Source organism: Macrobrachium rosenbergii, chromosome 19 (assembly GCF_040412425.1).
Source record: "Macrobrachium rosenbergii isolate ZJJX-2024 chromosome 19, ASM4041242v1, whole genome shotgun sequence".
Classification (NCBI taxonomy): domain Eukaryota; kingdom Metazoa; phylum Arthropoda; class Malacostraca; order Decapoda; family Palaemonidae; genus Macrobrachium; species Macrobrachium rosenbergii.
In genome coordinates this window covers 15,915,953-15,939,781 of record NC_089759.1, presented here as the reverse complement: position 1 = coordinate 15,939,781, position 23,829 = coordinate 15,915,953, and the positions used below count along the sequence as shown (strand labels likewise).

General features: G+C 43.5%; 2 protein-coding genes across 7 annotated transcripts in view; one reads left to right on the top strand and one right to left on the bottom strand.

Annotated features, from left to right (window-relative positions):
- The window catches only part of LOC136848643 (uncharacterized), a 51,088-nt gene extending 32,027 nt beyond the window's left edge, over positions 1–19,061 (top strand). The window contains exons 1-4 of one of the 3 annotated variants that reach the window (XM_067121049.1): positions 1,334–1,510; positions 4,398–4,506; positions 14,420–14,542; positions 14,771–15,045. In XM_067121049.1, coding sequence (XP_066977150.1) covers positions 1,465–1,510; positions 4,398–4,506; positions 14,420–14,542; positions 14,771–14,912 — 420 coding nt within the window. In that variant the 5' untranslated portion in view covers positions 1,334–1,464 and the 3' untranslated portion in view covers positions 14,913–15,045. Of the gene's footprint in view, positions 1–1,327; positions 1,511–4,397; positions 4,507–14,419; positions 14,543–14,770 lie in introns of those variants that run through there. The other 2 variants (XM_067121051.1, XM_067121050.1) reach the window with 2 other exon arrangements.
- LOC136848641 (neural cell adhesion molecule 1-like) overlaps positions 1–23,829 on the bottom strand; it is a 781,664-nt gene that overhangs the window by 5,109 nt on the left and 752,726 nt on the right. For all 4 annotated transcript variants that reach the window (XM_067121045.1, XM_067121046.1, XM_067121043.1 and 1 more), the window contains 2 exons: positions 23,618–23,740; positions 22,496–22,637 (listed from right to left, as the gene is read on the bottom strand). In XM_067121045.1, coding sequence (XP_066977146.1) covers positions 22,496–22,637; positions 23,618–23,740 — 265 coding nt within the window. The remainder of the gene's footprint in view (positions 1–22,495; positions 22,638–23,617; positions 23,741–23,829) is intronic.

Genomic DNA, 23,829 nt, shown 5'->3' with positions numbered 1-23,829 from the left:
TTAATGTACATAGTCAGTCACCAGTAGTTATGAAAAAATATGATTGCTAAACATCTCTACTGACCCCTGTATTGGTTCTTTGATTTACTAGTCAGTAACAAAGTAATTGAAGGACTGTTGCCTTCTGTATTATACTAACTTCTTATAATCAATCCCCCTTTGAACTTTACTCAGATAATGCAGCTGTGCAGTTTCTATAAGTTTAAAGCAATCACACTGATATACAATATATGTCATTATCAATGTAAAATACAGTATTATCCATAACTGGAGATTTAATAAGCCAATGTGAAACATTCCGTATTACTCCAGCATCTGTTTACCTTATGTAAATAAACCAATAAAGGCATTATCATTTCACTGAGTTATTGTTGGGTGTTCTCACTGAATTACTATTGAATATATGATGTGCACTCTAGGGAAGAACCTGTGTTAGTACTGTATGTAAAAGGAAGTTTTAATGTAATAACACAACACCTGTATAGTATGTATATATATACCTGTAAAAGGTAGGGACTCAAAGTCACCTGGCTAGATTTCCATTGTCCAGATCCATCTCATAAACCAAAGGAGAAGTATCTTATTCACACATTTATAACATCCAATTCAAGGCTATTTTCTTTTACTCTGAATTTTGTCTTTCCTATCCCACCTTCCACAAAGTATGTACCATGCACTCTATTCTGCTGCATGGTATAGATTTCAAACATATACATACAGTAATAGGAGTAGTGTGTAATTTTGTACAATAGACTTGTGTGAATTATTAATGAAATGTAGTATGTTGAACGAAGTTGCTCTCAAATGTTCTATATAGGCTTTTAACTAAAAATAGACTTGTTACTAGAATGGACTTGCAATCACAGTATGGTTGGTAGATTCATAAGCTTAAGATATCCACTAACATGCAGCACCTTAGTTTCGCTTTTTTCAGGATGGTGCAAAAGTCGGTCTCGAAATCAAGACAGGTATAGTGAATTGTATGAAATATACACTTTTAGGTTCTGTTTGTCCATCTTACTTTGCCAAAGGTAATGATGCAATATTCATTTATTTATCCATTACACATTGCACTTTGTTAGCCTTTACATAAACACAATTCCCAGAATCTACACACTTGCTTCCTAACAGCTATACTGTACTCTAATGCTTACATTCAAAAAGCCTTCAAGAGAGATACTGTATGAATATATTTGTTCAGTTTAATTTTAGAGGTGCATCTGACATGTTTAGCCATAAGGTTCTTGTAATTAAATTTCCAAACTACAGAGTATGTTGGAGTAATTGTTGATCATGTCTTTGGATATAAATGAGAATTTTTCAACAGGCACTGAAGCTTCCAGAAAGAGAACTGATAAATTTGAAACTGAAGGGACACCCACCCAGTTACAATGCAAAGGTCTAACATTTCAAGAATGAAGCCACAACTTTTGTCACAAGTTCTATGCTCTTTCATCATCAGCAATGGATGTAGTACAGTATCAGCGAAGCTCATCTGCCTCAATGACTGGTAGGTCCATGGTTTATTATGTTATATATTTCAAAACTAAAGTCACAGAAGGTTGTCCCAAGGCCCCCTAAAAAGCATTTGTATCTTATTCCTCTTCATGAAGTTGCGTACCACTATCGTTTGGTACTTTTAATGTTGAGTAGACCAACATAATAGTTCCAGCAGCTGGTACAGTTTGTTTGCAAGACTGCAAATTGGTATGACACCTATGTAATCTATGTAGCATCTGCAGGTTTCCCTTCAACATGGAACGTGAGCTAAATTCAAGTGATCATAATCATGATCACAATCTTTATTCTTCAAACAGGTAATCTCTAAAAATAAATCCTTCAGTAAACTAGATTGCATATAAGAAGCTTTAGATTTATTTTTTAGACTTATAAATTATTATTGTAACATACAGGCAGCTTGAATATAGCCTTCATAACCAACAGACACAAGTGCCTCTGTCTACCACCCTTCTCGTAGGGGTCCAAAAGGTCACTGCTTTTTCCCTATCCAGGGCCTCCCCCCTGGTGTCGGAATAGTCCTTAGACGGAGCGTCATTCAGGTAGTCTTGTGACCTTTTCCTGGACCTGGAAGTAGGTCTGTTTGCAACCCAATTCAGCCACAAACTATCAAGCTGTCCCGTCTGGTATAAACTCAGCCTGCATCAGCCCCCTCAAACTCTGATGTCCTGGCTTTGTGGTCTTTGTGAATCTTACAGTTTAGGAGGAAACTAATATTGGTCCTGTTATTACTGTTTTCCTGAAATCAGTTAAGGGATCCTACTCTACTGCAGTATGGTTCTGCAGTTAAGTAACTAGCACTCTTCACATAGTTTTCGAAGCTACAGTAATGATGCGGCCACATTGGCCTCGAGGAAAGTGTTTTGTTGGAACCAGACTCACAGGCTCTTAACTTTCATCCCTAAGGTCTGTGTTCGTCTAAGAACAGTACTCCATCCACATTCGGTTTCCTGGTCTTTGAGTAATGTATCGGAGTTAGCTTCGGTAACCAACAATCATCTTGTTCTTACCTTTCCTTGTTGGGGAAGCCCCAAAAATTTTTAATCAGCTTAGCTTCTAGTGTTAGTTTTCCTGTACTGTCTGCCCTGTCTGGCGGAACCAATCATTTTGGTTTCCCCTCATCAGGGGTAGTGTTGCGAATTCCTAACCGTAACTTTCTATCTACAATTGAAGGTCCTCATTTTCGGTGGTCACCTTGGAAAGTACTTCCCTTTTACAAGGTCTGTTTCTGTGCCCAGTTTTCTCCTTGCAGGCTTTTTTAGACAGGACCTCGCAATTTTGTCAGATCCTCTCCTTTAAAAAAGGGGGGGGGGGTACTGTCATTGGGTCTGCTATTAGGCAGGAAGTATTTTCTTTACACAAGCCTATTCAGGTGCTATTCTAAGCTCATGATCTTAGACGGTGACCACTTACATTATTTTCTTTACATGAATTTAGAGGACCTTACTAATGTTCAGGGTAGAATTCTCCTAGTTTTCAACGTCTCTATTTAAGTCTTTAATAGCATAAGAATGATGTTTATTTCTCTGTTATTATTTCACCGGGTGACACGGGACCCCGATCCAGAAAAAGGATTTTGACAAAGGAAAAATCTATTTCTGGAGAGGGGCCCGTGTCACCCGGTGACCCACCCCTGTTTTTCATTCTCTCCCTCCCATGGTAAACTTCATTCTAGTGAGGTGGGTGCTAACATGGAATGCGGCTAGTGTTGCCTTGTATACAGTCCATGAGTAGTGCATAGGCTTGTATCGGCACCTCTCTCGTTGGGACTTTTGACATTGGGAATCTCTATAGGATAAGGTTCCGTGTTTTTGTAGTTCACCCTTTTCCATACACGACTCCATCTAGTGGAGCTCGCTCTGGGGGTAGTAACTCCAGCATTTCATTTAGCTTTCTCTGGTATCTAGCAACGGAATTACCTAGAAATAAGTGCTGAATGGACTTTTTCACCGGGTGACACGGGCCCCTCTCCAGAAATAGATTTTTCCTTTGTCAAAATCCTTTTTCTACGTTAGGTGCGGAGAATAGAAAATTTGTGATGTTCATGTATACTGAACTGAAGTTTTTGCTGGAGACAGCCGAAACATGTTAATTCTTTTCAAGTATTATGCAGGATTTTACAGCTGTGTGTTATGAGCTTTGAGTTGGTGTTATTTTTATTCTGGTGTGTTTGGTGTCTGTGCTGCAAATTTATGGGTCATATTTGATGTGATGCAATGGTGTCTAAGGGTGCATCCACACTACAGTAACAGGTTAACAATTTACTGGTAACTCTAACAAGTTCTGCTACTATTATCCAATATTGGCTGAAGATTAGTTCTCCACAGTTGACTTATTTTGAGCTTGTTTGTTATATGTAAGTGATAAGCTGCCAGCATGTGTTTACTGTAATGTGGACGCAACCTTAGAATATCAGCCCTTGTTTTGCTTTATGATATTTTGTATAGAAATGTGCTCCAACTGCAGCTTTTCTTGTATCATTACAATGGTTTGTATCAGTAGTTATGATGGCCTATAATAATTTGTGTTTTGTACATCATAAAGTTCCATTGCAGGTTATTATTAATATTTGTTGCTTCAACCATTGATGCTTTAAACATGATTTTTGGGCTGCCATATCCCAATACACTGTATATACTTTTTAGAATCTCAGAAGCAATACTACCACCTCTTTTGTATGATATACTGTGGGTTCTTTTAGGTAGTACTGTAACCTTGTGTGAAATTCTTTTGACATATATTTGAGTACTGTATGTGTTCCCTCCAGAAGCTGAATTATCTGTATCCTCTAAACCAACTATAGTGTCTGTTTTTAGACGAGTATGCTGTTATCCTGGAGGTGCATAGGTATAAATATACAGTGCTGTAATTTTGGACAGGAGCAAGCAGTCAAAGATGTGAGAGCCAGGATGGGTTTCTGGCTATAATCACTGAGGGAAGCAGTGATACTTATCATGTGGCTTTTGAGAACTCACTGGAGCTTATGTGGTAAGTTTCATAAAAAAAAATTGAGTAGTTTTGTAGCTTCATTTGGGCAATCTTTTTTTTTTTTGGCATTTTATATGCCTGTACTGAGTGTGATGAGGTAGCAGTTGGGGACCTCAAGTATATGGCAATCCTTTATTTATATCAATTGAGGCATGTCTGGTATATCTGCTGCAAATGGCAAACAACATGAGTGCTGTGCCTCTAAACTTTTGTTGTTCTTACAGAAATGCATACCAGAGCTTTTTATTTAGGAGCATTCCTCAGTGCAAGCTGGAATTGGTCACAAACTTTGTAACAAAATAGTTAACTGGTGGAAGGAGAGTGAGATGGGGGGCACCCCACACACCTGCCAACACCAACAACTTTTTCTTCAGCAGCCATTAAATGAAGACCTCTTGTTGCGCTCCTGCTGACTGCCAAGATGGACCTGGCTTTCTATTTGGAGTGTCTGTTTACTTTTTTTTACAATGGATAAGAAAAGTGTGTGTAGTTCATATCCTCCCTTTATGAGGATCACCAGTATTATTACTCCTTTTGTATTTTTGGTAGAACCTAAAGTCTTGACTTTCCCTTTGAAGAATGTGCTATTTGGTCTTGTTCACAGTTGCACAAGTTTGGGAATGAGAAGTGGGAATAAGAAGCAGAAGGTTAAAAGTATTAGTTGTTATTTTTGGGTGGAAATATTGTGGCTTGATCTTTGACACGCCAAATCCTTTTAGGTTCCCCCTTCTCTCCTGGCTCTCATGATCCAATAGGTTGTATGTGCAGGAAGTTGAGTGACCTGTGCGTGCTCTCTTTAGTGGAGAATCAGGTGCACATGCTGAGCTCTCCCCAGGTGAGACCCCTAAATGGGCAAGGGCTTCATCACCACCTACCCCTATCATGTTGACTCCTCATCAATCCCCCCAAGAGCAGATGTTATGTTTACTGTAGGTAGAGTGGACATTGGGGAGTTATGAGCGTACTTGGTACTCTTAAGTCTTCCTATGGCTTCTTAGACAGCACTGCCCATAAATAGTGCTCTTGTGCTTCTGCATGGCACGTCAGATAGAGTCAGCACTACCCTCCCATTCAGTAAGTGTGTGATCTCCTGACTGTGTGCATGCAGTTGGGGGTTCATTTGCAAAAGGTCACCATTACTGTATTTGATACCTATGGGTACTGTGACGATCTGTATGTGTTTAACTGTGCAGCACTTTGGTAAGTTTGTGGTTTACCTGAAATTCTGAAGGTTGTGTGTGCATGTGCAAGTGTTCATATCAGCACATGATTTTGCTCCCCTGCAGCCAGTAGTTTGGCTTTCGCTGATAATTCGGAGCATCGTGTGAGGGTTGGCTATCGTTCTGAAGCCAATCCCATTCGCATGTCATCCTAGGCCTGTGGATCACTACTGATGGAACTGTTACTTCCCTGTAAGCAATCACAAGGGCAGGCTAGCATATTGTTTTCTCTTTCTCTCTCAGGAGGAGGTCCTTATCATGCTTTTAGAGATATGAGAACCCCAGCAGGCACAGTTGGACGGGCACTTTCAGGAGATTAAAGAGCTCCAAATAAATACTGTCTTATTTGATTGAGCTCACCTTTGGGTGTGCTCATGGGGTGAGACAGTTGTTCAGATTACTGTGGTCTCAGCCATCTCATTGTGTTTTGGATCATGTGAATGGTCTAATCTTTGGGTTTGAAGGCCCCTTCCCCTACCATTGACCCACCAGAGGAAGTTATGTGTACTAGAGAACACTAAAACTTCTCTGCAGATGGACTCTTGGGTCTGCAGAAGATGAATGACAAAGAAGTTCTCCTGGAAGATGAAAGAGGGCCCAGTGCTCATAATGTTTTGGGTTTTTGGGTGGGTGGAAGGGTCTTCCTCACCACTGGGGAACTTGTAGGCTTTGGATATTACTCTAAAGCCAGAAGGAGATGGTGTTTTTGGATACCTCCTCCTTGTGATGTCCCGTACTCATGAAAAGGCACCTGCACTCTGGTCTGAGGTTCTTTATCCTTCTCTAGTAACATGTAGGACACAAACTAGGCACAGCAACATCTCTTCTGGCTCTCCACCAAAAAATTCTCAAAGGGAAGGAATCAAGAAACTCTCGAGCCTAAGGTTTGGAGCCATGCGATTAATGATAATGTATTCAAACAAATATGATTATATACATACATATATGTTTTTAGGTATTTTTATATGAAATTCTTTAAAATTTTCTATTTAAATTTATTACGGCATCAATAACCTAGATTTTAAGATGCCAATTATAACAGACATAATCAATCACTCAATCTACATCTTAGCAGCCGCAAATTTTGAGATGACAGAGAAAGAAAGAAAGAAAGAAAGAGTTCCTAGATAATTCTATTGTTAATAGTGTTAACTGGAACTAATAAAAGAAGAAAAGTACTCCAAACTCCAGGAGTGGGTAACTTAAAATAGTACTTAAAATAGTACTGAAAAGCACAGTCTGGCAAAGCAGTATCTCATCCATATCTCCACCTTAGATTTAGAGGGAAGAATTGAGTCAGTTCTCATTCTCTCATCAAAAGAGAAGAGACTTATCTTTCCTACTCAGTAACAATGGAATGAGAGTGATCCCCACCCTACTAAAAGCTAGGTGCAATACAGCAAGCCAAGGACTTCCAATTTAAATGCTAAGGCCAGTAAAGAACAGTGTAAGTGTAAAGATTGTCCAAGAGTCTTGAAAGATACTCTCATAATGCTTGAATCACTAAGAACAGAGGTTATTTGGGACCCAGATTCCCATGAGACAGAGACTATTCAACACTTGAAGTATAAACAGCTCCATCAAGAGGAGAGAGCTAACCCAAACAGATTAAAGACTGTAAGGCAAACTGTAGCCTTTACATCACCCACTGAAAGGGGCCTAACTTGGCTAAAGTAAAAGGGAAAGCCTGCAACTAGTTGTGTATAAAAGCATCAAGTAGAGAAACTTTCCCTTCTGTGATGATAATCATAGATGATGCTCCTCCCCCTCCCCCTTGATGCATGTTCACTGAAAAACTTAAAAGGTATACAAATAAATTCCTTGGTACACTGCAAGAAAGCCCATTCTCTCAGGAGTTGCTGGAGAATTCAAGCATAAAGTTGCAGGAACTGAACTGCTCAGTGGAAAAGACAAACAAGAGGCTGCCCAGGGAAGAGAGCTGGATCACTCTAATAGTGCCTTGATCAGAGAAACATCAGGTCAGGAACCCCCAGCCAGAGGCCATCGAGGAACTGCCAGTAAGCAAGGAAGAAGGAATGAGAAACACTGTTTTCACTCTTCAAAGAAGTGAAGGAAAGAGAAAAACAAAAACAGTTAGTGTCTAAAGTTAAAATGTGAAGAGAAAACTGAAGTTCTCTGTAATCCTAGTCTCTAACCATTGAGTTTGGGAACTCAAATACTTTAAACATCTTGGCTAATCAGGAGAGCAAGGACCAAAATGCCCCTGCACCTGGACACTGACAGGTGAGTTGAACTGAAATTAAACTCAGTTGCGTGAAATGCATAATGCAGATGGCCCCCGGCAGTAAACTGTTCACTCCAGCAACTGTACTGCTAAAATAGGTAAAGTATGAGAAACCCATCACCTTTACTCTAAACATAGTCATGACAGTGGTACTGCTCACCCACCATCGAGACTGTCAACCATTCCAAAAATCTCCAAAGTTAATTAAACACTCTGCCAAGAATGGTGCAGTGCAGATGAGATGTGCCCGAAATGCACACACCTGAGAGAACTCATTCGAGGTGTACCCCCCTCTTTCTTCAGACACTTCTAAAACCAAAGCAATACCAAAGATACAGATTAGGGAAAACCTTACGAAGGTTGCTGTTGCCAAAGAAAAGCAGAAGTGTCCTTAACACCAGATTAAAAAAGACAAAGCAATTGGAAGTCTGAATAAGCACTTCAGGGCTGTGTCAGATACAGATATGAACATAAAAGGTCTGTACAAGTGATATGAAAAACCTCATGGTGACAGAAAACCTAGAACCACCTGCCACAGCTTAGAAGGCTGCTCCTGCTGGGACAGGAACTGTGCCATAACCTCCCTAGTCTTATTAACATGAAAGGCAATCTAAAAGTTGCTCTCCACTCCTGAGTGTCAGTGAGCTCAGGTACTTTACTTGCTGCTTGGGTACAAAGTTGGACTTCTTCACTCAATTGATCACAAACCTCTGTCTGTAAGGAAAATGTGAGAAGTCTCAAGATCTACAGGAGTCACACCCTTAAAGGTGCTATGACTCTGTGACTTTAGGGTACTGCAAAGTGAATATTAAAAGAGCCCAAGCTGAGCTAAAGACAGAAAGTATATATTATTCGTGGAATAAGCCTGTCACCAGTCCGAAAGAGCATCGTGAACTAACAAATGATTTTACCTCAGGCAAAGTTGAAGTATTTTCCAAAGTTAAGAATACGTTTGTCCTTCAGTTCTCATGAAAGTAAGAAGTTCCTCCTTCTCTTAGACAGAGGTACTCTATAGCCATACCCATCCAAATAACTAGTAAAGATGGGTTTATGATTCAAACTTTGTGGGGAGAGGTCAGAAATTGGTCTCTAATCCCTGGTCATGCCCCCTAACCGGGAACTTGACCATTAGATGGGAACTAGTGCTAAATGACTTTTGATGGTGCTTTTCACCAAAACCACTTCTGCCCCTGTTGACAAGACTGGATATGGACGAATCTGGAGAAAGAAGAGGAATTTGTTGTATTGATGGGAGGTCGAAGTCCTAATGCAGAAGCCTCTAGCATTTCTGAGGAACTGCTAAAAAAAATGTTTCTGCTTCCTCCACCTGACACTACAGGTAAGAGAGGCTGTTCCCCCCTTGTTCCCCTCTACTCCAAACCTGGCATGCCAGAGGGAGACTGTATAAGGAGTAACTATTTTACTCGACGGAGAAGTATGGGCTTCATGTGTGCCCAACGCTAAACAATTGTGGAACAAGAAGTGACTTGTAATCAAATCTTGTTTCAAGAAAAGAAGAAAGACAAACTATTTTTTCTTCAGAGAACCAAGTCTTCCCAGTGGAACAGTGCTTAGGAAGGTCAGGGAGGAGAATTCTAACCTTTGACTTCAGTCACATACCTAATTGCCATCTTATACTAGGGGGGGATATCTGCCACAGCGTCGACTGTTAGCACAATACCCATAGGTTAAACCACTAAACATCTGGTATGAACACCACCTCTGGCATAAAAGCAGCAGGGAAGAAATCTGCACGATCTGTCGGAAACAAAGGCACCTTGCAACCTGTATACCAGGGTGTTAACCTCCTCCAGACACCACACACTAACTGTGACTGTGGCAACGAGCCCCAGAAATACCTCTGGAGTACTCTAGTACCTGAAAGTCAAGTCTGTACAGTATATGAATAGAGACAGGATGTATATGAATAGAGATAGAATGAAGGTGTATTCACACCCCTAGTGTAGATACTATAATCTATATGTAACATGTATTTGTCATTGTATGTATAACTTATTCTTGCTTCACATGTATGTTGAAAAGTGGGAACTGAATGCCTAGCAGTACGCTGCTTCCCCTCTCCGAGTTTGGTTGCTCACTCGCATTGTCCTTGCCATATTTGTAACTTTACCTAATAAACAACCTACATTTTAGATGAGCTCGTTTCACATCTCATCCCAACCAACATGGCACAGGTATTACAGGTGTAAGGGCGACAAATCGCCTCTCCTTTCTTGTGTTTCTCCCTTCAGATGTACATTAATCACCTCGTGTATATTACCTGTCTTTAGATTCTTTATGTACCTCATCTTATGCATCATTGTACGGCCTTGCCGGCAATATGTATATCTACCTTTTATGTGCCATGTAACGAATATTGTACATATTTTTATGCTTGTCAGAAAACAATATGGACGCAGCGGGGGGGCCTTGGGTCACCTGCTATCTTTCCGTCCGCTTTTTGTTTTATAAACACCTGTCGAGAATAATAAAGAATCGGTCTCTCTTTTGACATTACTCTTGAACCTCACACTGGTGACCCCGGGTCAGGGACAGGTAGCGCGGTTTTGGCCCAGCCATTAATGGACTAATGACGGCTGACCCTACAGTCAGAAAGCCTTTAGCAGACTAACTACAGCGTAAAGTTGAGGCCTCTAATAGCACCCTCCCTGGCGGAAACTGTGCCATTAACGGACTAAATATGGCGTACCCAAAAGGGCACATTTTGGCACTTTGCTCGACCTCTCGAACAAATCAGCACCATAACGGACTCAATACGGCACATTTTCCTGTGTTTTGGTGCGTGAGAAGTAAAGATGTCAGAAGCACAGCCTCAATGCAAACCCGAGAGCATCGTCTGTATGCCTCTCGCCAACAAAGCCAGACACAGTCAAACTTCCCCCGTTCTCGCGGCAAAACACGGCATCATGGTTCCAGTGCGCAGACGAGCACTTTCGCATGGCGCGCATCTAAGACGATGCTACCAAATCAGACATAGTCATGACGGTGCTCCCGGAAGAAGTATTCAACAGAATCTCCCCCTGGCTGGACACGCAACCGGACAAAGTCACATTCATGGACTTAAAAAACAAACTGCTGAATTCTTACTCCATGCCTGTGCCCGAGAGAGTGCAGCGCGCATTCGACCTGTTATCCCAGCCCCCCAGAGATGAATCACCCAGGGAAGCCTGGGATCAACTGCGGGGGTTGATAACACTCCCAGGCCGTGATGAGAACGGGAGGAAAAGGATGATAGACCTAACAAAAGCAATTTAACTTTGGCGCCTCCCTCGGGAAGTTCGTCGCCAGATAAGGGATGCGGAGAACCTAGACACGGATGCCTTAGTCGACGGCGCCCAGAAACTATATGAGGCCACCAAGGCCTCGACACACGCCTGCAACCTGTCGGAGGAAGACGGCAATGACGAAGGAGACATCAGCGCCGTTTATAAGAAGAGACCGCCACTGAGAGAGCACAGGACACAGTCAAACCCAGCGTGGTGCTTCTACCATAGAAAGTTCGGGACCAATGCCGGAACCTGCAGGCTTCCCTGTTCTTTCACAAAAAACGACAAAGGCAGCCACAAGTAACGGCTGTAGCCACGAAATCCAACTCCCCCTGCCCAGCAGGTTTTATCATCACAGATGAAATTTCCAAACGGTGCCTGCTGGTAGATACGGGGGCAATGCAGTCAGTCTTCCCGCCATCCAGGGACGGTTTAGAAAAAATACCTGATTCAAGACCTGCCCTCATAGCAGCAAACGGAACTCCCATCCACACTTGTGGCACAACGACCCGGGCTATCTCAATCCTGGGGCGCAGGTACCACTGGCCTTTCGTCATAGCAGATGTTAAGTTCCCCCTGCTGGGAGCGGACTTGCTAGGGCACCACGGACTTCTAGTCAACATCGCCAGACAACGCCTCCTCAACACAGAAACATGCCACTCCCGTCAGCTCTCTACCGGACCTGGAATGCCCACCATCTGCTCCACAGCCCCCAACAGCTACACGTCCCTCCTACAGGATTTCCCAAACGTATTCAAACCAGAACTGCGCCAGTCACCTGGGGCTTCAGAAAAGCATGGCATCTTCCACCACATCACCACGACGGGCCCACCAACCCATGCCAAGTTCCCACGACTGTCCCCCCAGAAGTTATAAGATGCCAAACGGGCCTTCGCAGAAATGGAACGCATGGGCATCTGTAAAAAGGCATCAAGCCAGTGGGCATCTCCCCTCCACATGGTAAAGAAATCCGATGGTTCATGGAGGCCCTGCAGGGACTATTGGCGCCTGAATTTGGTAACATCACCAGACCACTACCCCCTCCCTAACATGCAGGACCTGATGGACACCCTCCACGGAGCCAAAATTTTTTCCAAGATGGACCTACGGAAGTCGTACTTCCAAGTCCCTGTACATCCCGACGACATCCCAGAAACCGCCATCATCATGCCTTTCGGGAGCTACACATTTTCTTATTCCACTTTCGGTCTCAGGAACGCAGGCGCCACATTCCAGTGCCTGATCGATACCATCTTGGGAGATATACCTTTCTGCATCTGCTACATCGACAACATCCTCATTTTCTCCAGGTCCCCAGAGGAACACCTTTGCCATGTCCGCAGTCATGAAATGCCTGCAGGATAGCGGATTAGTTGTCAGGTTCAACAAGTGCATTTTTGGGAAAGAAAAAGTAGACTTCTTCGGCCACGAGATTTCCCCATGGCCTCTAAAGTAAAATCTGTAGAAGATTTCCCGGAACCACAAACCATCAAGGCCCTTCAGGAATTTCTTGGGATGATAAACTATTTACCAGTGCTTCATCTCCGATATCGCCCATATCGTGTACCCACTGATGTCAATCCTGAAGGGGAAACCAAAAACACTAACATGGGAAGCTCTGCAGCAGCAGGCATTCATTCAAATGAAAAGGGCCCTCTCCAGTGCCACCACCGTAATCCACCACAACCCCACCGCTGCCCTCAGGTTGACAATGGACACCAGCAACATCGCCTGCGGTGCAGTACTCGAGCAGCTGGTGAATGGCATGCCCCAGCCCTTGGCCTTCTTCAGCCACAAGTTTTCGCCAGCTGAGACCCGCTACAGCGCCTTCAACAGAGAGCTGTTGGCTATCTACCAGGCTGTGAGGTACTTCAAGTCCCTGCTGGAGGGAACCGAATTCACAATCCTGACAGACCACAAACCCTTGGTTCACGCATTTGCAAAGCAGGGGGACGCGTGGTCTGCAAGACAACAGCGGCACCTGACTGCCATCTCCGAATTCGGTTGCACCATCAACTACGTTCCTGGCAAGAAAAACCCAATGGCCGATGCTTTGTCAAGAGTAGAAATCAATTCTCTTCACCTCGGCATTGGCTACGAAGACCTTGCAAGAGAACAAGCAGTGGACCCAGAGACGGTGGACTACAGGATAGCAGTGACGGCTCTCAAAAGAAAGACGCGCCCTTACCAAACTCGGACACAACTCTCCTCTGCGACACCAGCACAGGCCACGAATGCCCCTGGTGCCCGCCTTGAGGAGAAAGCCAGACGAGCAAAACATCCCAGCACACAGAGTCCGGGATCGGCGATTTTCCCCAGCCTCGTTGGCGGTTCGGCCGCATCCACATCGACGTCTTCGGGCCCATCACCTACAGCCCACCCGCCTTAAACTCCCGTGCCTGCATCTTTGTCAGGGTGGACGCCCATCGTCCGCCCTTAACCAGGCCTTACAGGGGGCCCCACCGAGTCATCAAGCGAGCCAGCAAAGCATTCCTCCTCGACATCCACAGATGGGAGGACTGGATCACCATTGACAGGCTGAAACCCGCAGTCCTGTTGGACAGAGAAGTATGCGAAGAAGAAGGCAGGCGCCCCAGAGTCCCCCCCTCAATACCTGCCTGCAGACGCACCTGTTTCCCCACCAAGGCAGGGCCCAGGGTGGCCCAGGAAACTCATCCAGCCAACCCCAGGTGTCAGCTCCACCACACGCCCACAGTTCTCCAGAAGCAGGGGCCTACTCCGACTGCCCCAGCGCCTCCATGATTAATGGTATTTCATCCAATAATTGCTCCTCTAATTATTGTCTTGGGGGTTAGTATTTGTAAGGGCAACATATCGCCTCTCCTTTCTTGTGTTTCTCCCTTCAGATGTACATTAATCACGTCATGTATATTACCTGTCTTTATTTCAGATTCTTTATTTACCTCATCTTATGCATCATTTTATGGCCTTGCCGCCAATATATATATCTACCTTTTATATGCCATGTAACGAATATTGTATGTATTTTTATGCTTGTCAGAAAACAAATTCTGTATGGACGCAGCGGAGGGGGCTCGGGTCACCCACTACCTTTCCGTCCGCTTTTTGTTTTATAAACACCTGTCGAGAATAATAAAGAATCGGTCTCTCTTTTGACATTTCTCTTGAACCTCACACAGGAAGAAGTTACAAGAAGCAAGCGGAGATACAGGAGACTTGCAGTACAGCGAACTGGAAGAAACTGACAGAGGACCACATACCAACAGTTACCCGTTTCTGTCTGCAATAGACTTGATTTGCTGGTATGTACAGTATCATATCTCTCTCCGCAATGGACTTTATTTGCTGGTATGTGTAGTGTGAGGTGGTGCTAACAAGCCAACAATAGTGCCAATATTTCACACACTGCACTTAAAACACTACACACTTTGTAAAACATTGATACTATACATTTCTGGTAAATTCTGTTTTAAGCCTGTGTGGGGGGTAAACAGAACATTATATTCACAATGGATTCTCATTATTCTCAGGACGAATGTGATGATACCCGACTCGCCCGGCATTCACAAGACTCTATCTACTGTCCACAGTCCCCACCTGCTCTCCATCCTCAGGCGACAATACCCCAACCAGCTGTTTTCCTTTCCCTTATACAATGCCTACAATACCTAGAGAAATCATGGATCGAGGATCATGCCAGGGTCAGACAATAGGAGGAAAGGAGGAGACAAAAAGAAGAGGAGAGATGAAGAAAAGAAAAACTGAGGGTCCAACGACAGAGATAGGAGGATGAAATTCGCAGGCAACAGGAAGCAGACTGCTGCAGCACCTTTCTGCAAATGCTAACCCCCCTCATACAGCAAGCAACCACAGGAAGCCCCAGCGCGTTGTCTCCAACACCTGCAGCTCCTACCTCACCACCAGAGGGTGCAGCGACGCCATCAGTACCCCCTCCACAGAAAGCAATCGCCCAGAAGCCCCCTCCCTTTCACCCATATGTAACTTTTCACATTTTTTGGGAATGGCAACATTGATGGGACGATTATTCAGTCATGGTGGATCTGTTCAAGTTACCCAGAGAGAAACGATTACGGCAATCCAGATGAGGATGTGTCTTGCTTTGGAGACAGAAAGGATCCTCAAGCACACCCTAGACATACCCACAGACACTGGATTATGTGTCGACGAAGTCTTGGATGCCCTTCAAGAACACACCGAGAACTTTCGCAATGAGAATCTACACTGTAGGGAGCTGCTCACCTGTAAACAATTTCCCGAGTCTTTTTCAGAATTTTACATAGGACTCAAAACATTGCAGAGGAAGTAGATGTCTGTCCCAGTACATCTTCAGTTTGTGAGCAAACCCAGATGAAGATAATCACCCTCATGGGAGTCAGGGATGAAGAACTGACCGAGAAATTCTTAGCCCTTGACACCAATGCCTCTCTACAGTATATTATGAACACATGTCATACCTCTGAAGCCACCAGGAAGGCCACTTCTGCAACTTGTGCTTTGCCCTCTCAGCTGTGTGCCTACAGGAAGCAGAAGAAACATGGTAAAGGTGCCACCCCTGCCACATCATCACAGAGTGTTTCATGCCAGTTGTGCAACAGCACGTATGGATCCACAGAGAAGTGTCCAGCAGCAGACAGCAACTGCTCTCATGCACAGAGGTGCCCCGCCAGACAGGTCCAGTGCCGCCACTGCAACTGACAGGGACATTACGACAAGTGCTGCCAGAAGAAGAAAAGGGATGCAAAACAGGGTGCCACTTCCAGTGCCAAGCCTATACCACCCTCTCAGGGCAAGAACCCCACCTGTCGTCAGATGGGAAGACCCTCTTCTATCAAGATACTGCAGCCAATCTCGCATTTCCCTCTCATATGGTGACATCACATCCAGGATTCAAATGTTGCCCAACACAGGTGCCTATGTCTCTGTTATGGGCCCTCAGCATCTTGAACATCTGCGCATTCCTGGGAGCACAACCCCCACCAGTTACCCAGATGTTCACCTCAGATTGCTCTACAATGACACCTGTCTTAGGATTCTTCACAGCCACTCTCACCTTAGCTGAGATACGCTGATCAGCGAGGATCCAAGTCCATGAAGGTGTCCGAATGCCACTGCAAAGAGTTGGCCATTATTCTGCCAGTTTCCCAGACCTATTCTGGATGTTACCCATGTCAATAGGTGTTCAGAGTTGCCTCTTCACACCACCACATCCGAAACCAGACTTTTTTCTACGAGAGCTCAAGGAAAGACTGAAGAGAAAGCCCCACTCGAGCCGATGGAAGGACCAAAATGCGAATCCATCTTAAGGAAGACGCTGTACCTTTCGCCATTAACGCACCTCGCCAGATACCATATGCCTTCCGGGAACAAATCAAGGCAGAGCTCGAGTTCATGGTAGATCAGGGATGGTAGATCAGGGTATCATTAAGCCCGCCAGTGACGAACCCTCAGACTGGTGTCACCCCCTCGTAGTACCTAAGGACAAAGGCATTCGAATCATCGTTGACCTAAAGAACCTCAACAGCAAAGTAAAATGCCCAGTCCACCTGTCACCTCACTGTTGTCTAGCGTCTGCAGCGTTGATCCGAAGGCCAAGTTCTTCACCACTGCAGATGCCCTGCATGGGTACTGGGAACTGCAACCTGCAGAGGAGGATCAAAAATTAACCACATTCATCACACCTTACGGCTGATTCCAGCATTGCAGAGGTCCAATGGGATTTGCAGCCTCAGGGGATGCCTACTGCCTTTGAGGAGACAAGGCTCTGGAAGGTGTTGAGAATTGCATCAAGGTAGTCAACAACATCCTGCTGTTCAACGAGGATTTCCCCAACCATCTACGCAAAATCTATGTGATGTTGACAAGGTGCCGCAAGTTTGGCATCACAGTTAAAGTGGACAAGTTTGTGGTCGCTGCCTCCAGCATAACTTCTGCAGATTTCGGATCTCCAAAGATGGCATTTCAGTGGACCCCGATAAAGTAGCAGCAATCAAGGACTTCCCTACACCAACAAACTTGATGGATCTTTGTTCATTCATGGGGTTAGTGAACCAACTGGCTGACTTTATGCCTGAGATAGCTAACGCAGCTCCGCCTCTCAGACCCCTTCTGAGCCCCAAGCTTGCATTTGTATGGACCACAGACCAGAAAGGAGCATTTCACCGAGTGAAGACTGTCCTGGCTAGCCCACCTGTCGTTGCTTTTTTGATCCAGCCCTCCCAGTTTTCCTACAGATTTCCTACAGACTTAAGCTTCTCAACTCAATGGACTAGGATATGCCCTTCTACAGGACCAAAGCAATGGAAGACTCCGCTTAGTACAGTGTGTGCTCTCAGGATTTCCTTCCAATTGTTACTACTTACATAATTCATTGCTCCCATTCTGGAAACTATGGGACAGCCTCTTGGCCGACGCTGAACTCGTACTTTATGGAGCAAGGATTGTAGTTCCTGCTGCCACTCATCGCCACACACTATCATGACTTCATGACAGTCACAGAGGAATAAAGCCACAAAGCGATGGGCATGGCAGGCTGTTTACTGGCCAGGAATCGACTCAGACATCACAAGTACTGTCCAAGCTTGCGAGTCTTGCCAGGTTTTACAACCCAGCCTCCAGCAGGAACCTCTTCAAAATGACACACACCCTACTAGGCCCTTCGAGTCTGTGTCAGCGAACTTCTTCAACATCACAGGGAAGTCATTCCTCATCATGACTGACAGGCTTTCTGGCTTGCCTGTGGTTGCCCCATGTTACAGTGACTACCACCTCTGCAATGATAAGGATCTACATGTATTTCAGGGAGGTTGGTGTCTCACTTGCCTCAGGACCGATGGTGGACCTCAATTTACCAGCTGTGAATACAGGGATTGCATGGAGGGATGGGGAGTACATCATCTTGTTACTTCCCCTCACTACCTGCAGTTCAGTGGCCATGCCGAGGCCAATGTGAAGGCTGTGAAGCAACTTAAACTGAAGACAGTGCCCTCCAGCAACACCAACTGTGAAGCCTTTGGCCATGGCCTCTTAGAATTATGGAACACTCCAAACTTCATGGGTTGCTTCCCTGCCAAATCCTATATGGCCACCCACTTTGCTCCTGTGCGCCTGCTCATCCTCAGTCATTCTCGCAGGAATGGCCTGAGAAAGCCAAGGACTGTGATTGCCATGCTGCTGCCAGAGCCGAACTTGTACAGAGGTCATACAATCAACAAGCATGTCCCCTACCCAGGCTAGAAGTTGTACAGTCAGTCAAGATCCGACTTCTCACCGTTGGGACAAGGTTGGGATTGTCATGAGCCATGGCATGTCAAGGGACTATGAATTACGTCTCCCCAGTGGATGAGTATACTGGAGGAACCGGTGCTTCCTGTACCCAGTACAAACCCTGGCACTGACCCTCTACCTCATACTCCTGTGGACCTTCATGCAGACAAGAAAGAGTCCTCCTACATCCCCACATAGACCTCCAAGCTTTTCCAGATGAAGAACAAGCTTGAGACAGGACTATGAGCGTGAAGGGGGGAGGGAGGGAGGTGTAGATATTATAATCTATATGTAATATGTATTATCACTGCATAACATATTATTGCTTCCTGTGTTTATAAAATTGTATATTGTACCTCACATGTATATTGAGAAGTGGCATGCATATTGTACCTCACATGTATATTGAGAAGTGGCAACTGAACATATTCAAATCCAATGCCTATTACTATGTGGCTCACCCTCTCTGAGTTCAGTTGCTCACACTCATTGTCCTTGTTATATTGTAACCTTACCTAATAAAGAACCTTCATTTTAGATGAGCTTGTTTCATGTCTCATCCCAACAAACACGTACGATATTTTGCTAATGATGAGTGAAAGAAACTGTGAGAATTAGCACTCCTATGTGGTCTGCAAGAAATACAGAAAAATGGGACTGTTTGATCCTTGGAGGCCCTTGTTGCTCCTTCCTCAGCCACAGGAGGAGACCAGAACTCTTGCTTCCTTGGGTATTCCCAAACCCATACCAAGCTAAATGAGCCTTTCATTAGAGAATATACAATCTGTGGCAGAGTTACTGTCAGAAGCCCATTTCAGCTTGAACACCGCTGCTCCCCTGCTTCAAAACTCGGTAAAACTGGGAAAGAATGAGACGAACAAGCCCTGGCACCGCTCCTCCAACTTCCCTACCCGCTGCACAACTAGCAGCACCCATGAGAGCTGGATGAGTTAAAAGAATTTCCCTGGAGAAGGAGTGCTCAGACCACACAAGCTCTGGAAAGTGTGAACTTCCTGAGCATGGAAACAATTCTGGTTCATCGCAAAAACCTCCTGGAGAAGGCTGGGATGGAGAACCTTCCCAGCTGTCATTGCAATACCAATCCATAGAGTGGATACATGCCTAGCAAATAGGCCATGAAAACCCTACACCAAGCAGGTTGCAGAAACCTCACTCTGTGCAACCCAGAGGAGCTTAGGTGTGAAGTGTCACTCTGCTCACCACGATCGTCAGACCACAGATGGACCAGGTACTGTTGCTAGCAGTAAACTCAACTGCAGACGTGGTGTGACTAGCAAATGATCTGCACAAACCCCTCTCTGTGCGGCTCTTAAGAGCTGTATTGAGACAGGGACGACAAATACACCAGGCCAACAAGATAAACAACCTCAACCTGATGTAAGCCCAAGAGCACTGGGAGTCAGAGCAGGCTGGTACTGTGGTGCTGACCTAACTTGGGAAAGCCAATCACTGTCAGTAACTATGCACCCCCACCTTTTCCCTGGGGGGGGTGCATGGAAGAAGCCTATGAAGATGTCAGTAACTGTGCACCCCCACCTTTCCCCTGAGGGGGAGGGGTGCATGGAGGAAGCTTATTAAGATGTCTCAGGGGTGATGCATGGTCAAGGTGAAGGTAAGCGAAGCAAAAGATGAAGACAGAGAGTGAACGGCTTTCTTGCTTATCCCCACCGCTGACCTTACTTGCCTCGCATCACAAGGCTGGTCAAGTCAGGAACCTAAGAATAAGTCACACCCATCAGAGGAATCTCCTCAGGGAGGACTAATGCAACCAGAAAACCCTTTTCCAATGCAGCTGTCTATAAAGCCAAGAACCTTGTAACCATCAGTAACTACTGTACCTCAGGATATCATGAATGTTTTCTTCCTTCACCAGTTTATATTGGGAAGACCATGACAGAGGGACTACCTAATTGTGTTAGACTAAACTCCCACTAAGAGCCCTAGCTCTAATATTTATTTTGGGTCTCAACATAAATGTTATCAATTTCTGTGTAACTGTAGTCAGCTATAAATGTCTACTGAAAATGCCTTTATGAGATGGGTAAACCCCTATACAGTACCTATTTTGGCATAACAATAAATTCCAGAGTAACATCAAATAAGATCAACAAGCTCACAAGAAATACTTGTCATAAACAAACACAATCCAAAGGATAACCTCCCTCAGTCACAGATTAATCTATCTGGAACTACTTAGTCATCTGTGTTGAAGCTTTAATATCTTCAAGTAGTATATGCCACTTTAGTCCTACATAATCTAAGGTTGGTTCAAGTAACATCCCTTGTAACCATCTGAAACAAAACTAAAAGGACAACAACAAGAATAACAAAGTAAACAAAATGTTTTTAACAGAAGAGAATAATCTTACGGCACTGGTACACAGGATTGGTTAGGGTGGTTCAAGAAATGAACTAGTCACTAATAAAAAATAACTGTACAGTATTAACCTAAATGATGATCAAAACACCAAAATCTTTTACAGACAGTTTACTAAGCTGAAAGTGATTTTTACCACATGAACTATTATGGAGTTTTCCTACATCTGTCCCTCATTCCTCTTGACAATCATTTCCAATAAACACTATCTACAGAAAATATTCAAAGGTGCAGTTATCTGCAAATGTACAGCAGCACCGAAGGTTAGCAACAAATGATCTGATATCCCGATGGATTATCAGATTTTAATAGTGCATCCTGTCAATACCAGCCCTTTGTATCTCGAAAAAGCCCTACTATTGAGTATAACTGTGTGCAAGCTCAGTCAAGATGTGGCAGTTACAAGCCTCACTATCTGTCAGGTGGTGTATAGGGGTCAGCAACATTAAACCTCACCCCGGTGCAGTAACATTTCTAAGAAATTGGCTGTGATAGTACTCAGGTAATTGCACAGGCACTCAAACAGCACCATACTACAGTATTAATTTGTGTAAAATATATGTGCCTCTGCAATGCAGGTGATGTCCTCCTCACTTTCACTTCTCAACTCCCTCCCCTTCATGACATCTTAAGTAGAAGACGGATATCCTTAGATTAAACTATCATTTTCCTCTCTAGCAGTCACCCCTTTTACTCTTGGTTGAATGCTCAACTTTAGCCAGCATTAAAATTCTATGCTTGATGTCAGTTAAGTATTTGAGCTAAAGGTTAGTGTCTATGAAGAACTGAAGTACAGTTCTTAATAATCAGTATTTCTTGATGTTACTTGTAACTACTGATTTAATAATCAGTATTACTTGATGTTACATGTAACTACTGATACAGTATACAACTCTCTCTAAATCAATGGGCATTATATGTCTTAATGGGGCTGAAAAATCTGTCCACTTTTGTTTTTCACCATCAGTTCATTTACTGTTCTCACTGGGGGAAAAGAAAATGTTTAAAATCACCAGAATGGAAATTTTCTAATTTCTAATTAGACATCCTACAAAGAGTGCTTTCTATATAATTATTATTCTTATTACCCAAATACTGTAAAATTAGATTGCTTTCATGAAAGATTTAGCTATTTTTTAAAAAATAATTATTTACTGCTGACTTTTCCATTATATTTTTGTGACAATTTATCTTTCTCTAAGTGTGTTACTTCACCATCCCTGCTAGAGCAGTAGCACTCTATGTTGTCCCCTACCCACATGAAGTCCCTACATCATTTGTGGGATATGGTTATGGGAAGACATGGGAAGGAGTATTTTGTCAACAACATCAATAATAAACCCAAATACACACAAACCAAAGGAAAAGGAGTGGGGCAATTTATGTTTTTTGCTTAAAGTGATACATCAACATTACGAATGTTTTACCCTATAAACATTCATACATCATTTGAAAGTAATCACCAAAACACACATACACGCACACAGGCAAATACCCTTCAGAGTTAACCCCTCTAAGGAAGAAAGTGTATGGAAGAAAATGTGTGAGATTACACAAATATAATTGCCATTACCTTTCTTGAATTCTGTGGCGTGAGCGAAGCCCCAATCATCTCCGGCCTTCTTGTACTGAACTTTGAATCCCATGATTGGCATGTCCGGATGATTCTGAGCGTCCATCATTAGGTGCAAGGCATTCACCTCTGCTCTCATCACCTGTAGGAGTTATGATTTTTTCTTTTACAAACAATCTGAATAAAAAGAATGTTTTTTAACTCTGAAAGCTTTGTTCACATGGAAAGGGTAGTGATATAATAGATTCCCTTAAGAGCTTGTGTTCTGTATCAATCATTTGTTTTAATTTTTTCAATATTTTTCTTAACCTTTAACATTTTTTCTAAAAAAATTTCCATGCAATATTTATCCCTCATGTGTCATAGTCAATTAAACTCAATTACTCAGAGCAATTCACTTAATTGTGTCTTCATAATGGCTGACTGTTTCGTAGAAAAGGCAGTGCAAAAAGACAAAGGGGAAGAAAAATTAGAATCAATTCACTTGATACAGTGTTTCACAACTTGATAACTGATACCTTACAAAATTATCTTGAACTACCTTTATCTATTTGGTTTCCAATAAATTTGAGATACTGTACTGTGTACCCTGTTGTTTGGAAGTTAGAGTTAAATAATTCTATTTTAGTCGAAGGAACAATTGTTGATTACGATGAAACAGTATGAAATCACACAACAAATTTTTTATCCTGATTCTGGTTGGCTTGTCTATTCACATTACCATCTCTCTCTCTCTCTATGACTTAGTTTTGCTGGCTTATATTTCCTTTCCATCTGCTACTGTCTTACCTTGCACGTTGGTTGCCTGGTGGAATGCTTCTGTAATGTGCATCCAAGAAAGTACTGTAATTCTCTCTCCTTCCAATTTTTCTTTCCCCTTCTCTGGATATTTCAAGAAGTCCAAAATAATGAAATTTCCATACATAGTCTCTCTCTCTCTCTCATACACCTCTAGTTTGCATCCATGCTCCAAAACAGATCTAAGACAGTAGTTGTTTCTCTCTCTCTCTCTCTCTCTCTCTCTCTCTCTCTCTCTCTCTCTCTCTCTCTCTCTCTCAAACAATTTGGAGCGAAATCTGTAAAAAATATTATTTGCTATTAAAAATCCTCTCTCTTGCTTACCTTCAGAGTTGGCTTAGCTGGCTTAGATCCCCTCTCCAATATGATGACCCTCTCCAAGGTACCGAGGTGGTTCTCCGCAATGCACTCATAATCTCCAAACATATTTGGGTCCTCAACAGTTAACTGGGGAAATTGTACAAATCGGATTACTCTTAAAGAAATGTGGAATCTATGGAGGAGGATTACTCTTAAGAAATCATGGAATCTACAGA